This window comes from Pimephales promelas, chromosome 2, assembly GCF_988280905.1.
Source record: "Pimephales promelas chromosome 2, fPimPro1.hap1.1, whole genome shotgun sequence".
NCBI classification, from domain to species: domain Eukaryota; kingdom Metazoa; phylum Chordata; class Actinopteri; order Cypriniformes; family Leuciscidae; genus Pimephales; species Pimephales promelas.
Genome location: NC_142770.1, coordinates 19178505 through 19196804, shown reverse-complemented (window position 1 = coordinate 19196804; position 18300 = coordinate 19178505). Strand labels below are relative to the sequence as shown.

Sequence of the window (18300 nt, the reverse complement as noted above, 5' to 3'; positions counted from 1 at the left end):
TTCATTTAAAATATTAAGCCAGAAGTTACTACATAGTAGAGAACTTAGACATGAAATGCCTTTTGTGTGAAACGCATTATTTTTCGTCACACTTTATATTAGATGTCGTTACTTTGATTTGTCAGATACAATTTACTTATGATGTTGAATTGCAAAAAAAAAAAAAAAAATGCTACTATTGAGGTGAGATATGGGTAAGGTTAGAGACGGGTATGGATAGGTTTAAAGATAGAGTAAGATGAGTCTTTTTAAACATGCATACTATTTAAAATTATGTATGTACACAGCAAATGCATTGTATCAAATGATTAATTTAAATGTTAGTACATAGTAGTTAAAGAAACATAATATAAAGTGTGACACTGTTTTTGTTAAATGATACTGATAACTTTCTTGGAAGGCTAAAAAAAATTTGTTTCCAGTTTTAAATTTTATTTGGAATCAGATTTTTTAATGTTCCGAGACATTTTGGTCTTCACTTATATATACACACACACACACACAAACTTTATGTATAGAAGACTGTAAAGTGCATAGCTTGTAGTTTACACTCATGCATCAAAAAGGTTAAAAGGTATAATTTGCATTCTATTGCAACCATTCCTCCTCTGCTTAAGTGTAATTTTTTAAAAACAAAATCATTAACTATCCTTAGATTGTCAGTTGAAACCCAGAAGGCTTTCTTATTAATTGCTGAATCTTACCTGAATATTGACAGAAGATTTATATCCATTCAATTCTTGGTCATTGATATGACTATCAGTGACCTATGGATTTTAATTTCAGAATCAGTTTGACAGGTAATGTATTCGACTGGTGGGTATGTACCCTAAATAATAATAATAAAAAAAAAAACTGATTTGCTTATGCAAATATGTATTAGTCATCCAGCTTGTAATGGTTAGCAACAATGATTTTGCAAAACTCAACATTTTACTTCAAAACCTTCTGGAAATACTAGACATTGGAGAAATAAGCCCAACATGCAAAATATCTAGTGTGTGTCTAAAATAAATGTGGTGGCAACTGGGGTTTCTGTGGTGGAACATACATTTGCATACTGATGGTAAGAAACATGGCATTGTCTATAAACTGTAGTGTGGATATGACATTAATATTGCATATTGTGACACCAATGTGAAAGTCTCTCTTTCTCATGTCACATTTCTATTTGATGTTTGACAATTAAACACCAGTTACCATACACTATCAATATATAAGCAATTTACAAACATATATTTACAGATATCAAATAGTCTTCAAACATTTTTTTTTCATGCTTAACCCTCTGGGGTCTGAGGTGTTTTCTGGGCCCTGGAGATGTTTAGACATGCCCTGATATTATTGCTTATTTGAGTAACTTTTTTGAGTAACATTTTCATGACTTATTAAGTATGTAGCCCAAACATTGCTTCAAAAATATGTGAGCAGCATGTACGTAAAAGTTTGGACCTTTGAGAAAATTACTTTTATCCCTGGTTATTGATTTAAAAAATAAATTTAAAAAATCACTGAAATAAGGCCGTAAAACCCATACAGAATATTTGCTCAAAAGATCTGAGAACTGGATCTTGTACCCAAAAATGTTAGAAAGTCTGTAGAAAGAATGATCAGTGATGTGTTTTACACGTGGGAAGTAGTGTTAATTTTACCAGCCATTTTTAAATTAAGTTTCAGTTTTAGTCCAGTTTCAGCATCGCTTGTTAGTTTTTATCACATTTAGTCGACATCATCCCATTTTTATTTAGTCTAGTTTTAGTCGACTATAAGTCGAGCATTTTAGTCTTTATTTTAGTCCAAGAAAACATAATTTTATTCGTTTAGTTTTAGTAAAAAAAAAACTGTCAACATTTTAGTCTAGTTTTAGTCAGGACATCATTTTAACCTTTTACTTTGTTGTCAGCAGATAATATTAAACATTTCCTAAAATTATTTCACATTTCAACATTTTCTCTCATCTTTTTGATAAAAAACACAATTTTAAGGAACACATGCAGACATGGAAGATGTACTGACAATATTTTCATATTTATTTTGAACATTGTTAAGGTTCAAAGACACAAACACAAATGCTTGCATTAAAACAAATAAAATACACCTGACAAAGGAAACAAATAAATAAAATAAAGTGTATTATGAACTTAACACAAGTGCTGGCTGTTTAAAGCTAGTTTACATAGAATAAAAAAATTAATAGATTTGAGGTCAATGTTGTGAAAAAAAAAAAAAAAAAACTCCAACTGATACAACAAAAGTGCTTTCCTGCCAGCTAGTTCACATGGTATATAAAGGTACAGTATTTAAGGTGAAACAAGGCATAGCTTGCTAGAACGTATGACATCTTTTTAAAGCGTCTGTCTGCTTTAATCAAATTTAACTGAAACTATAGTTGCCCGGCCAGTATAACATATCTAAGTTAGCATAAATTTAACTTCACATACAATTCTATCAACAAGTGGCTACGGTCGCTACGTGCTAAGAAGCTAACGTAACATAGCCAGCCTGGATACTAAATGCTATGAAAGTTAGCCATCATTAGTTAGTTTATCATTGTAACAAAATGTGTCCATATATCACGTCTCTTCTTTCTCACGAGCCCCGTGCAAAGCATGTTTTACTTTTAACCTGTCGCAGCCGCCTCACCGTGAACCCAGCTCCTGTCTGCTCCGTGTTGTGTAGGCTACTCTGACTGACTGTGCCCGCCCGCTCCAGGTTTGAAAGTGGGTGTGTGGCGGAAGAGCTGACGAGGAGGAGGCGGAGGAGGAGACAGTATTTGACAAAACCATATCATATAATAATATGTAATTTTCGTCTCGTCTTTATTAGTCTACGAAAATTATTTCTGATTTACTCCCAGTTATTGTTTATTAGTGGGGATTTTAGTCTCGTCTCGTCTAGTTTTCGTTCGGTGAAAAATGTGCGTTGACGAAAATATTTTCGTTTAGTTTTCGTTAACGAAATTAACACTAGTGGGAAGACAATAATCCGTCCCCTAATGGGCCTAGCAAGGAGAATGGGACTGTGAAGCAACTTAAAAGAATGGCTTATTTGATTGATTGTATTATATTTACAACAAAATCCAAATATACATAGTGAACATCAAAGACACATTATTGAGCATACTGATCTAAAAACAGAGACACAGTCACACTCACTTGTGCCATTCCTTAAATAGTTCCTGTTCAACATACCTGTCATTCCCAAGGTGTTTTATTTTTCTTTTCTATGCAATGAAGAAAAATCTCCCCTGCTATCAGTGGTCCATCATAGAGCTTATTTGACCATGTTCATGTATTATATCAGTCCAGTGTTGAACGTCTCGGTTACGTATGTAACACTCGTTCCCTGAGTAGGGAACGGAGGCGTTACGTCGGATGAGGGAGAATGGGGGTTTCGCCTAGAAAGCCAATCCTCTTCGAGTATTAAAAAACGAGCCAATGGCAGGGAAATGGCATGGGTCTGCGGAATTTGCATAGCATATCCCCGCCTCACCTTGTGAGTATAAAAGGAGGAAGTGGACGCAACCGCCGTATATCTTCGCTGAGGAGCCGAGACTGAACTCAGGCGGTACAGCGGTACAGCGGAAGTGGCAGGGAGACGTAACGTCTCCATTCCCTACTCAGGGAACGAGGGTTACATACGTAACCGAGACGTTCCCTTTCATAGTCATTCCGAGTTACGTCGGATGACGGAGAATGGGGGTCCCCCGTGTAATCAATCCACCTTCACAGCTGTCTTCCAGTGCCCTGCGAAAGTCTGATCCCGTCGTGAGAATTTAGCACGGACGAGGAGTCCTACTTAGCACAGGAATACCAGGGTACACTAGGGAGCATATCTCAGAGCCACATTAAGCCACATTAAGCCTACCCGTAAGGAGGACATAAGAATACACATATGGCCCAAGGGGGTTCATATGGAGGAACACTGGAGTCACCAACCAAAGGGTGGCTAAAAATTAACTCCAGGGGTGGCAAGGTGGCTTGCCGAGGGAAGACAGTAAGCTCAGAGAAGCTTACAGTGGAAAATACACACGTGGAGGTTACTAGCAGGAACCATGCACACGGAGGCACCTAGCCGACGTCCAGGCAACAGACCTTAGAGCCAGCATCAACAGTGCTGGAGGACTCAGGGCTTTAATAGAAGGCTCGGCTGAGGAATAATCGCACTTATCCAGTACGTGGAGTGGAATGGCGAGCAAGCAAAGACACCTGAGCTGGTCCAGTACTGGCCGGATGAGCGAGCACAAGAGAGGGCACAGGCTCCACTCAGAGATTGTAGAATCTGGCGAATGTGTTAGGTGTCGCCCAGCCTGCAGCTCTACAGATGTCTGCCAGCGATGTGCCATGCGCTAGAGCCCAAGAGGAAGCCACACTCTGGTGGAGTGCGCTGTCACACCAATGGGGCACGGTCGACCTGTTGGTAAGCCAAAGCAATGGCGTCCACTATCCAGTGAGACAACCTCTGCTTTGAGAGAGCCCTTCCCTTCTGGCTCCCACCATAACAAACAGAGAGCTGGTCTGTGGTCCTGAAACACTGCGTTCTGTCTACGTAAGCACGGAGGGCGCGTACTGGACAGAGCAGTGCCAAGGCTGGGTCTGCCTCCTCCAGGGGCAGCACTTGCCGGTTCACCACCTGGTCCCGGAAGGGAGTGGTAGGAACCTTGGGCACATATCCAGGCCGGGGTCTCAGGAACATGTGAGAGTAGGCCGGCCCGAATTCCAGGCACACTTCGTCAATGGAAATGCGTGCAGGTCCCTCACCCTCTTGATGGAGGCCAGTACAACCAGGAGCGCTGTCTTCATAGACAGGAATTTAAACTCAACTGCTTGCAAAGGCTCGAAGTGAGGTCTCTGCAGGGCACTTAAGACCACTGAGAGGTCCCAAGAGCGTACGAGAGGAGGACGAGGAGGATTCAGTCTCCTTGGTCCTCTCAGGAACCTGATGATCAGGTTATGCTTCCCTAAGGACTTACCTTCAACTACTATGTGATACGCGGCAATAGCGGCCACATACCAGGCAATAGCGGCCAGGGTGGAAGGAGACAGCCTTAGCTCCAACCCGTCTTGCAGGAAGGAAAGCACAACACTGATCGAGCATCTCCTGCGGTCTACTCGGCGAGAAGATCACCAGTTGCCGAAGAGCTTCCACTTCAACGCATAGACGTGCCTCGTGGACGATGCTCTAGCGGAAGTGATGGTAGCCGCCACTGCAGGTGGCAGGGTACTCAACCTGCCTCATCCCATCCAGGAGCCACAGGTTGAGTCTCCAGAGATCGGGACGAGGGTGCCGCAGGGTGCCCCATCTCTGAGAAAGGAGGTCCTTCCTCAGAGGAATTGGCCAAGGAGGTGCTGTCGCGATGAGTATCAATTCGGAGAACCAGGTCTTGGTGGGCCAATATGGAGTGACCAAAATGACTTGCTCCTCGTCCTCCTTGATCTTGCACAGAGTCCGTGCGAGAAGGCTCACTGGGGGAAACGCTTACTTGCTTAGGCCCTGCGGCCAGCTGTGCGCCAAGGCGTCTGTGCCGAGCATACCCTCGGTCAGAGAGTAATACAGGGCGCAATGGGATGAGTCGTGGGAGGCGAACAGATCTATCTGTGCATCCCCGAACTGGTCCCGTATCGGCTGGACCGACTGGGGATGGAGTCACCATTCGCCAGAGATTGGACGGATCCGTGACCGCTCGTCGGCTGCCAGTTTCCTCTCTCTTGGAATGTAAATAGCACAAAGGACCTCAGGTGCTTCTGACTCCATAAGAGGAGGTGGCGTGCAAGTTGCGACATCCGGCGCGAGCGTAGACCACCCTGCGGTATTGTCTGAACAGACTAGTCCGTGTTTACCCCTGAGCCACAGATGGAAGCGGTGCAGGGCAAAGCGTACTGCCAGCAACTCGAGCCAATCGACATGCATAAGGCGCTGGGGTCCTGTCCAGGAACCCACGGCTGCATGGCCATTGCACATGGCACCCCAACCCGTAGCAGAGGCATCTGTGGAGACAACAACATGCCTGGAAACTCGCTGTAGGGGAACTCCGGCCCGTAAGAAGCTGAGGTTCGTCCACGGGATGAAGGTCTGACGGCAGGTCGGAATTACTGGAACTTTGAGCGATGCCATGTCCCCCTCGGGACTCGATCGCGAAGCCACAGCTGAAGCGGTCTCATATGAAGCAATCCGCTGCGGATGCCATATGCCCCAGGAGCCTCTGAAAAAGTTTCAGTGGAACTGCACTCTTGCCCTCGAACTATCATGGTGTAACATTCATGGTGTAACAATTCATGCTTTGTGTTAACTTACTTGGTTTACTTGTGTTAACTTACTTGAATCATTGAAAATGTCATGGTCAAGTCTTGTTTGGACTTTTATTTATAGATCCCTTTCAAGGGAGCTCAAGCTGTGTTTGAGATGCAGTGGGAACGCTCTGCGTGAAGCACATGTATAATCAGTCCAATGGAAGAGCAAGACGTCATAGTGGGATGACGCACATCCGTTTGTTGTTGCTGTTTGGGAGTGGAGCATGCCAACAGTCAGTTTTCCAGGGGGCTGACTGTGAGCATTGCAATAAGCTATCCGTGAGGACGCTCCGCTCCCGCCGGATATTCTTCGAGGAGGACGGTTCGGTTTGCATTCCCCGTGCTGGCGAACTCACATTTCAGGGTTCACAAATGGATCTGACAGCGAGGGTTGGGACGGTCCCTGCCCTATCTTAGCTTTCACATGCCAGATCCAGTGTGCTGCGATTTCCAGTTCCGAGGAATTGGTATCGTTAGTGTTTGTTTGAAAAAAAAGACAACAAAACAAATTTTAAGAAAAGTGAAAAAAATGGGGAATATCTCACTGTAAAACAGTTTCAGACTGGTGGGTCTCATGGCAGCTAGTCTCATGGTAGCTGCATCCAACATAAATACTTTTGGCCTTCTGTACACAAGACCCCTGCAGTGGTGGCTCAGGACCAAGGGGTTTTGTCCGAGGGGAAATATGTTTTTACATGATCAAGGTTTTGACACCCTTCGGCTATGCCTACATGCCTCGGTCATGTGGAAGAACCTTGGTTCCTCGCCTAAGCCCAGTGTTGGGGGCTTCTTGTCGACGCATAATGCTATCGACGGATGCTTCCTTGTTGAGTCCTCGTTTGCCTGAGATTGTTTCTTGTCTGTATGTGCTCACCTGTTTCTCTTGTTCTCAGCTCCTTTTATGCCAGTTCGTTGTCATTTAGTATGTTGTACTACATCACCTGTTACTTATTGCTCATGGTTACAGTTGTATATAGTGCCTGGATATCTTGTCTTGTATTTGTTGTGTTCCCTGTTTGTTCCAGCCCTGCAAGTTGGTTGCTTCCTCTCTACCAAGCAGCCAGACCGGTGCAGTGACTGATTGTGCCCTGTGTGAGTCCATCTTTGTGTGCTGTATCATTCTGTCTGGTTCTTGCTGCATCCATTGGCCTTGTGCTGCACATCTACCCCAGAACACCAGTGTGTTCACCTTGGGCTGGTCTCAACTGCCACCCTCTCTGCTTGGCTGTCATTGAGCTTTGTCCCCCCGCCTACTGTTTGGACTGTTATCACTTCCTCACCTACCATTTCTTGTCAACTGTCTTTCAACAAAACCTGTTATCACTCATTCTGAGCTTGAGTCCTCCCTCATAGATTCGTAACAGATTTTATTTTTTTTCACTTATTTCAGACAGAAACTATACATATTTTTTTATTATTTTTTTTTTCACTTATTTCAAACAACAGTAAGAAGGATTTTTGTTATATTTCAACCATTTACCAACCAATCAACCAGTGATTTCTCAAAAGACCAAAAACAGAAATCATGAACTGGCTCTATATATAAACTCCCATTACAATACAGTTATCTAAAACCATTTGTAATATTAACACATAAGAATGTTTTTACAGTGCTTAAAGGTTCTCAAAGCGATCCTGGGTGTTGACGTTCGAATATTTTCAAACAAATCGGAGCTAGACCCACCCTCCTCCGCATCTCATCTCCTCCCCCTCCCTTCCGTGCTTTTTGAAATAATTGTGAACGTGCATAGATCTAGCTAATTATATCCTTGTGTGGGTTTGGCGAACATAAGCGTCAATTTAGAAGAAAAAAACAATTTAACGTTACCCACCTGTCAAGCAAAAACAGAGCAACCTGAATGTCGGACTGGAAGCCCTTCCGCCGGAGTTCTCGCCATCGTTCAAAAGCTTTGCTACCGATGTAAATTCGGAACTTCGCACGTTCTTTATCCGAATCCTTCTTCTTTTTAATTTGTTCCTCAGAACGACGTCTCTTTGGTCATGTGTCGGTAATTTTTCAAACTTCCCTCTGATGCTTCGCTGCTCTCCTTCACACCCACACACCCTTCATGTGCATGCGCACTAACCCCCCAGACCCACCCTCAAATACTTCTTGCCAGTGATTGGCTGGAGCACTGTTTGTTAGGTTTCGTGGTCCGGGTAAGACATGATTGTTTTTGTTGCCGTTTGTGGAGCCTGTGGTGTCTACAGAGACCACGTTTTTTTACAGTGTGTTTAGGGGACAGGCAGCTAGCCGATAGTGAGGAGACGTTTGATGTATGTGACAAAAAATGTTTTGGCCCAGCATCGCTTATAGAACCTTTAAGTTTACAATTAATTTTCCACTGCTGTACTGACCCTTTGTCAGAAACTCAAGAGTTTCTTGAAGCAGTCATTCTATCATAGCTTATTAAACTAAGTACATTTGAAAATAAACATCCTACAACATGTATTTATACTGATCAATCAGTTGGATTACAAAATCAATGAAAACAAAACTTAACATTGGCAGAAAATCTTCATTACAGACCATTTAATTTAACAAATGGCAACATTTTTACAGGTTCAGTAATCATACACTTAACAGGACTCATTTTCGTGCAATGCAGTTATTTACTTGATGTATTTTCACCGTACCAGGACAGCCAAATTGCAAAAATGGTGATGAAACTCACTGAGAGAAAGATAAGATACATCCCAAAAAGCAAGCGGTCAATGACTTCACCCAAATGTACCCACTCATCTACGCTCTCATCAGTTTTAAAATGTTTATCAACCTGCTGACGGATGGATAGTAACTCATGGCTTATCTTCCTCAGTTCCTGAAGTGTAGGATTTGTGTTATGGGCCGCTTCTCTCAGAGGGGTGTCAACTACAGGATCCCAGCATTTGGTCTCAGTTCGGCGCTCTACAGATACAAGAGAAGTTGTTGAAATAAACACATTTTATATATATAAATGGATTACTCTTATGGCTAGTTTCATCTAAGCAGGAGGGTATGGTACAGTACAGTACGATTTGGGATGGTAAACCCTAATCTGGCTTGCGTTTCCACCGCCAACTGTAAGTACCCTTAATTGATAGACGTGGTGTAGCCTATACTGAAAAAGAAATTATCTACGTAATTTTTGCACAAAGAAAAAAAAATGACATAGTAAACAACAATGGATGACATACAGTAGATCTTGTTCTTGCTTCTCGACATGTGGCTGTATGTGTCAATAAGATAAGGCATTAGGCGTTTCTCAATACTAAGTACGCAAAGTTTGGACTTGCCAAGTTAGGGTTAGTCCCTGTCTCTTTTATTTAAATTTCAGTTTTATCAATAATAGCCATTATAAAAGTATAAGGTACAAGAAGCTATACAATAAGAAATGAAGCAAAAAATCTAGTCTAATGTTACAACGGTAAAGTTAAATAGCCTAAATATATAAAGTTATGAAACTTCACTTAGCCCTCAGCCAAAACAGTTGGCCAGGGAACAAATTATAGATTCACAAGACTAAAGATTGCCCGTTAGGTCTACACAAGATGAATTATATCTCATGTTTAACCACTACAGAGACGCAGCAAATGTCTGAACGACTAGCCGAGGAAAGGCTATTCCAGGAGAGAAACATGAGTGCCGAGCGCCCGGTGATCGCCTGGAATGGATCTCACAAACTGGATCAAATGTTTATAAATCTTTATAAATAAACCATAGATTTGAACTTTAAATAACTACATTCTCGCCTGAGAAACTCTTAAAACTACATTACGTGACACAATAACAGTAGAATTATATTTCAACTGTATATTAAAAAAATGGTGCTTCGTATGTTGTCATTCCCCTTGTAGCACGCGCAAGTGACGATTCTCTGTCAACCACTTAACGTTCTGCAGTGAGTCTAGCTCCACCCTTTTGGTAATGTACCACTGTGCTAAGGTACCCCAACGGAAGGGTCCTGAAAAAGTAGTACGGTACAGTTCAGCATTTTGGTACCATTCACAACTTTTGACTAAATGGAAATAATTGCGTACCGTACTGTACTGTGCAGTACCGTTCGGTGGAAACAAGCCATTAATGACATTTGGAAATGATTAGTTCAAAAATGAAAATAAAACTTCAGCCTGTTGTGTCACCACAGTAGATCATCAGTACATTTATCTTTTAATTTTATAAACAACACTAGACAGACACATTTAATTTTGCATAAGACTTACCTTCAGGACCATAGTTTTGGTCACTGGGTTTCTTGCTTAAAAGAACAAGTTTAGCAAGGTAGTTGAGGAAAAACACCTTGGCCCATCGAGGTAACGGTCCATAGTTACTGGAGCCACACTGAATATTTATGATAAGAATTGTCTCCAGAAGACTGGCCACCATCAGTGCCAAGCAGAGAGAGAAAAACACATCTGGAAAGAGATTTAATGTAAAAGAGAGGAAATGTAATGTTGGCAAGAGAGGAAATATGCTTTAAACCTGTCATAACTAACAATGACTGTGACAAGTGGCAAGACATTTTTGGGCCAGATTTATAAAACAGGCCAATTTCTGTGAGACTGAAATCCCAGAAAAGCACAGAAGGGTGTGGAAAGTTTTGCGAGCGATCTACTGACAATGTGCAAATTAAAGATGCTGCCAGCTCGTTTCCATAATGACCATCACAATCTACCAAGAGCAGAGCAAACTTTGCCACGCACTTTTATGGCTATATTTGGACATCGGATTGTAATAGGACATTTTATGATCAGTCAACAATTCAAATGGTTAAATCTGGATACACACTAGATTTTATCCAACAAACTTAAAACATGAAAATGGGTCCCACTTTATATTAAGTGGCTTTAAGTACTATATACTTACAATAAAATTAATAATTTGATACAACGGACTTATTGTGTACATACATGTTTTTACATTTTACTTATATTTTAAAAATACCATGTAATTACAGCTATAATTACTATTACACAGTTGACCCTCCCCTCACACCTTAACCTACCCTTAAACCGACCCATACCACCACACCTGTCCCTAACCTTACCCGTATCACACCTCAATAGCAGCAAAAGTGTTTTACAATACAACAGGAACACAAGAATACATTTAACTTATTGTTCAATGTAAGTACATAGTACGTAAAGCCACTTAATATAAAGTGGGACCTGAAAATGACATGCAATTACAAACTAACCCCAATCCCTAATCCTACCCTAGTCCTATAGTAAGTACACAAAGTCAATTACTATTTATCAGTACTTTTCTCAGTGGTTGGACATGTCAAGACTGATTTCCAAAGATGGCTCCTGCCTGTATACGTGAAGTGGACTGTCTTTATAATGTATCTTCTTATTAAACGGTCTGTACACTTACAAAAGTTCTCAATGCTTTGGTTTGCATGTAGGGACCCTCATTACTTTACTGTTAGTGTGGGGTTATTTCGAGCCTTGTTAGTGGTATTAACTAGTGATTTCTTTTTACTTATTATTTGCCGCTGTATACTAGCGTTATAAGCTAAACAGTTTTTAAAACTCTTTACATTCGATTATCATGAAAACAAATCTCAGAGAACGGTAGCCTAGGTACCAATGTGTTTTTAGACCAAAGGTTAATTTTGTCCTGGAGTTCTCCTTTAACTTGAGCATTTTCTTACAGTGCAGCCAGAATAAGTACTTGACTCTGGAAGCTTGTCACATGCCTAGTTATGAAAAGTGTAACGCTACAATAAAAAGCTCCTATACAAACTTATGAGAGGTAAGCTGTTTCCTGTGACGGGCAGCAGGTCGTTCATTAGCAGCAGGAACACAGTGTAACCCAAGATGAGGGTCATTTTGAAGGAAGATCGATCCACATTCTGAGTTGGTAGAAGAAAGCTGAATAGATCTACAGCAATGAGGAAACAGCTGGGAATCAGGAGGTTCACCACGTACATGGTCGGTCGACGCCTGAGAACGATCTGAATCATAAAATATAAAAACTTTAATAAATGTTCCAATAAAAATGTTTTTTTTTCCTAATTTATCCTTATCCAAATGTAACTTCTGTGCGTTCATACATGGTAAATGAGTGCATCAAAAGATGTTTTTAGGTCTTCAGGACGTAATGCAGGTTTTTCAGCTTGCATGGTGACTAGCTCCCACTCTCCTTTAGTTTGCATTGCATCTAGGGAAAATTTAAGTGTTTCCTCCACTGGTTCAACAAAAGACAATTGAACGTCTGTCGCTGTAGAAAAGAGCAAACTAATGAGGGGTCAAATGTACAAATGTTGTAGTTATAACTGAAAATCTACCCTCCAGTCAAGCCAACTTACCAAAGAGCTTGTATGAATTAAAAGTAAATGTGCAGTTCTGAATATCGAATGGAAAGGTGTAGATGTCCATGTTGCAGGAACTGATCACATGAATTGGAAGATCATCCGTTACTAAACCAGTATTTTGGACATAGAGGTAATATGTGTCTGGAACTTTATTTTCATCCATGCTTTAGAGTAAAAAAAAAACAAAACAAAGAAACAGCAGCATTAGGAAAGGGTATATGCAAATGTTACAGGGCATTCCTTCTATCCATCACATTTATTAAAGCTTTTGAGTAGGCTTTTAAGTCAGATGTACTAAAGTGCAAAAAGTCTCGTAACATTTCATGATATGCTGGAATAATCAGATTTATTTGCAATAATCAGCATTGACATACAGTTAATCAAATATAATAGTTTGACGCTTTTGAACTCACAATTCATTGATGACAATATCGGGCCTCCACAGTTGTTTTCTTGGCAGTGAGATTCTGTCTGTTCCACATTCATCGGGATCCCAGCTCAAGCCTTCAATATTCCAAACCTATAAAACAAAGTATCATTATAATAAAGGCTACACGAAATTGTGAGGGATCTCACTTCTTTAGATGAATAAACAAACGCTGCAGAAGGTCTTACCATAAACACCCAAATGTAAGACTCAAATAATTGAGCTTTTTCATCCTGAAAGAAAATAATAAAATAAGAATGTACATCATTTCCAACCCCACAATTGTCTAAAGACATGCACCTTAACATTTATTTCTTAATTGATTAAATTCTAAAATATCATTCACACTAAATTTTAGGGATTCCTTAGGGTTCAATACTTGGCCAACCTTTTGAAATACACAACTTCACTCAGCCCTGTCGTCACAAAGGCACACTGGCTTTATTTTTGCAATTATTCTCGAAAATGAGTTTTTACGTGCATATGATACGCAGTTTTTCGTGCATTTGATACGCAGTTCATTTGCGTGCAATACACACGCACCCCACACCACTAATTCTACCCAAACGTATAATACACACGCACCCCACACCACTACTAAACCTACCCTAACCAACCCATGCATATCCCAGTATGCACGTAAAAACTTACTTTCGTGTATAAATTGCACGATAAACACACTGCGTGCTATAGAAACTCATTTAGTCTGACCGGGTTGCACAGATTTAGAGCTCTATTTTGTTTTTGCTCTAAAATCTGCTTGTATTTCTGCCCACTTTCAGATTCTTGCCTCTGGTATGTTTTTTTTTTTTCTTAAAGGGATAGTTCACTTTGAAATGAATTTTTGATATGTTTTAACTTACCTCAAGGGCATCCAAGATGTAGGTGTCTTTGTTTCCACAGTATTTTCAATTTTGAAATTTTTAGGTCAAACCGTTCTTGTCTGTCAGTCATATAATGCAGGAATAGGGGGTCCACGTCAAAGAGCATGCACAGAGAAGTCCAAATTAAACACGATTGAATGACTCGTAAATGTAAGGACACACTGATGGCCCAAGACACGAAACGAGCGGTTTTAGCTAGAAAACGAACAGTATTTATATCGTTTTTACCTCTTGTAACCACAGCCACGTGCAAGTGATCCGAGAGCACAGACGCTTTGTCCTGCGCAAGTGCTGGAAAGCGCCGGAAGGGATTTCTTGCGCGGTTGTGTTGTCTGTTGATATATCACACTGTCTCAGACGAGCTGTTCTAAGATTCCGCGCTCTGTGATGTAGAATTGAGCAAGGGGTTTGATTGACAGTGTGGTTGTGGCATAGATCCCGCCCTCGGTGATATACACCATCCTCCATTGTTTCAACGACAGCCGGTAATTAAGTGGTCTGTTGTGGGATGGGATGTAATAATGACATACTGAAAACACAGTGGATGTATTGTATTTTGGAAGTTTAAGTGGCGCCTTTCCTTCATAAATAAGTTTATGTTTGAGCAAATCCTTTTCTGACTGTTTTGTGAACGAGGGTCAATTCAAAGCAGGTCTTGCTTAAAAGTTAATCCTCAAGTGTGGATAGTCGTCGTCTACCGTACGCGATCCAACGACACCTCCAGTAACAGTAAGTGTATTTTACCTTTGTCTAAAGTTGTTGTCATCATCGTTGTTGTAGGATGTCTGTGTATACAATTTAAACCTTGTTTGTATAGTGTGTTTGTACTTGTTTGTACTCGTTTATAAATATATAGATTTTTAAAGATATTGTATAAAAAACTGCATATATGTTCTTGTTCTGTAAGTTAGCCATCTCCTCACATTTGCCACAGAAGCACCTGTATGACAAGTACACATGACACCACAGGTCCCTCGCATTAATGTAATTTTGCTTGTACGTAGCAAACCTAGCAAATCCCAGTATGTTTGTAGTTTAAAAAAATTGCGCCAACGTTAGTGTTTGTGTGTGTCTGTGTGTGTGTTTTGCACATCCATACAGTAAATGCAAAGGGGACACGATTACAACTCTAGAAGTACATAAATGTATCAAATAACCATACTGAGACGTACTGGTCCATTTTCATTTGCGTTTATTCTGCCGGAGTCTCTTCGTCATCTGGGTCTGATCAGAGACTATTTATATATTCCGATTCAAACATGTATGGCTGAATGACAGTGGGTCTCTCATCCTCAGTCTCATCCCTTCTGTTTACTAGACCGACTGCCTTAGGTATGCAAATGACGCCCTCACCCAAAGGCACCCCAAAAATGACATTTTCAAATGGTTATAGTAAACTAACTGTGGGGTATTTTGTGCTGAAACTTCACAATTACATTCTGGGGACACCTGAGACCAATATTGCATCCTGTAAAAAGGGGCATAATAGGTGCCCTTTAAATCATGTTTAATTTGGACTTCTCTGTGCATGCTCTTTGAGGTGAACCTAGGGTAGACCCCATAAACTTCCATTAAATGACTGACAGACAAGAATGGTTTGACCTAAAAATATCAAAATTGAAAATACTGCGGAAACAAAGACACCTACATCTTGGATGCCCTTGGGGTAAGCTAAAACAGATCAAAAATTAATTTCAAAGTGAACTATCCCTTTAAGGGGCTCTTTTGTCTTATCTCCCACACATTTGATTGTCTGTGATATTAAATAAACTTACCACATCTAAAATTCCATACAGAATGAAGCTCACACTGATGTTTGTGGGAGTTTTCGGGTGAATAACTGGCCTCACTTCAGTTTTGCCAAAGATGTTCTCCTTCAGGGCTGTTAAAAGAGCATCTGTAGTTGGTTCAGAGCAGTTAATAGTCCCTGCAGGTTTCATTAATAGTGCTGTAAGAAGAAATTAATATATTAAACAAAATAACTAGAGGTAGTAATAAGTGTTTTCAGTTCAGTGAAGTAAAATATCAGTTGAACACATTTTTGTCTGAATTAAAGACCGAAACTGTTTATAATACATTTTTAGAATAGCATTACACAAACATGACATTTAATGTTTAATATAATGCTTAGCAAATCATCATCTGATCACTTAACAATCAATTTCTCACTTAACATTTATTATTTATTCACCCAAAATTTAAAAATTTTGTCATCAAAACGAGCCGAGGGTTAGTTTCATGGAGCGTGCGCCTTCACATCTCTCTGGTCTCACCTGTCACCTGAACTGCAATTCCCATCATTCCCCTCCATCTGTTAATCATCACCTACCCTTTATCTGGACTGCTCAGTTCTTTGTTCCTTGCGAAGTCTTGTTTTGCACATGCTTCTTTTATTTCTTTCATGTTTCTTTCGTTTTATTATCAGTGATTCCTTGTTTTCTTTACCTGTTTCAATAAAGTGCTTCAGATAGATCTGACTGCCTCCACCCCGTCATTACAGTTAGCAATGATGACAGAATTTTCCGTTTTGTGTGAAAAAATTCCTTTAACTTCACATTTTCACACATACAGTTTTAAAATCTATACACAAGCATAAACAGTATGCAACCATTAAGCATTACATACTTTTGTTAATTACCTTGTTAATTAAAGTTTTTTTGATATCAAAATGAATAGATGATATCAAAGTGAAGTGATATCAAATGAAGAGTTCAGATGCAAAAGCCTCTAAATGCCATTTGAAATTTTCTTCTTTAATGATGATTTTCATCAAACTTGTATATTGAAGTTCAGTAATTTCACTTAAATAACAATTAATAGGTAATTATCATTGCCATTTAAGTGAAATCACTGAACTTGAATATACAAGCTTGATAAAAATGATCATTCTAGAAGGAAATTTCAAATGGCACTTAGAGGCTTTTGCATCTGAACTCTTCAAATATCAAAATTATATCAAAATTCAAAATTATTTAATGTGTGTACAGCTTAATTATTTTTAATTATAATCTAATTTCTTACACTGCATTAGGAGACTGTAGATAATGATGAGCCAGGATTGTGGAAGACAAGTTGTGGATTCAGAAGCCTGTAATGGTAAAGTTTTTTGTCAGATTAGCAAGTTCTTTTTACCACGTCTAATAAAAACAAAAATGGCAACATGTGATTTTACCTGAAATGTCACGACATTTAGCATTATAATGTTACTTTTATAAAATGTGATGAGGATTTTCATTCAAAAAAATAAATATTTGTGAATGATGTCTAGTAATAGATATTTGAACTCAATGAGTAGTATTTTACACAACAGTGTTATTACATGTGATGTGTAACATGTTCATATATCATAACAAACATCTAAATGTGTAAACTGCTTCTGGAAATGATTACAAATTAAATACATTAAACATCTTCATTCAATATGTAACGGCACCACAAGATGAACCGCTCAGTATATTATTAATTACTATTGAATCAATTAAATAAATCTCATAAACCTGACATTTACACAGTTTACATGCAGTAGACAAATGAAATGTGCTTGCTTTTATGTTTAAAAACAACAGACATTTTTGTTAATGCATTAAGATTTTGAAGACTATGTCTTACCCACGAAGCCATCACGTTCTCAAGAATGTGAAAACAGTTGGCAATGCGAATGCTATAAAATTAAATGAATCATTAAACTTACAGTTTTGTGTCTGTGAGTCTGTGATTTAAATACAGTGTCAAACTATATACCAACACTGATTTGCCTAGATATTTTTGTGCATCCCATATCTCCGAGAAGCCAACAATATGCAAAGCAAAGCATATGTTGTGTAAATCCCACTTTACAAATATGGTGGTTTCTGTGGTGCTTCCATGAAGACAAAGGGAATAACTGATATTAAGGATTTATTTACAAATTTTATTAAAACAATAACGAACAAATTAGTAATACATTTTCTCCTACAGCAACTGACAATAGATCCATAAAATACACAAAAACACATTTCTACAAATGTGTTTTTGTGTATTTTATTTCTTCTTTCTTTGCCATTTCTACAAGGATTTGACGAGTGAATCCATAACCTGTCTTGTAAACTTTACTTTTTCATTGTCATATTACATTTTAAGAGAACTCAAATACACACACAAAGCTAAAAAAGATGATACACTTATTCACGTTCCAATAACATGAATTCGATCCTTTTCACTTTCACTTTAAGGGCTGTCCGGTCCCTGTATGACCGAAGCAGGAGATTGGTTCGCATTGCCGGTACTAAGTCAGACTTCTTCCCGATTCATGTTGGACTCTGGCAGGGCTGCCCTTCGTCGCCGGTTCTGTTCATAATTTTTATGGACAGAATTTCTAGGCGCAGCCAGGGGCCGGAGGGTGTCAGGTTTGGGGACCACAC

General features: G+C 39.7%; 1 protein-coding gene across 1 annotated transcript; it reads right to left on the bottom strand.

The window, feature by feature from the left end:
- Window positions 1-8899: 8899 nt before the first annotated feature.
- On the bottom strand, window positions 8900-15840 carry LOC120491844 (5-hydroxytryptamine receptor 3E-like). Its single transcript, XM_089119148.1, has 8 exons — window positions 15676-15840; window positions 13205-13249; window positions 13003-13109; window positions 12584-12753; window positions 12329-12495; window positions 12019-12229; window positions 10494-10685; window positions 8900-9198 (listed from the first exon to the last, which is right to left on the bottom strand). Exons 1-8 carry the CDS (start codon window positions 15838-15840, stop codon window positions 8900-8902), a joined length of 1356 nt encoding a protein of 451 aa, XP_088975274.1.
- Window positions 15841-18300: the final 2460 nt, after the last annotated feature.

Coding starts and splice junctions, on each gene's coding strand:
- LOC120491844 (XM_089119148.1), bottom strand. CDS start 15,840: ATGAAACCTGCAGGGACTATTAACTGCTCTGAACCAACTACAGATGCT. Junction 12,496..12,583: donor TAATTCATACAAGCTCTTTG/GTAAGTTGGCTT, acceptor TCTTTTCTACAG/CGACAGACGTTCAATTGTCT. Junction 10,686..12,018: donor AAACAGCTTACCTCTCATAA/GTTTGTATAGGA, acceptor ATCTCTTTCCAG/ATGTGTTTTTCTCTCTCTGC.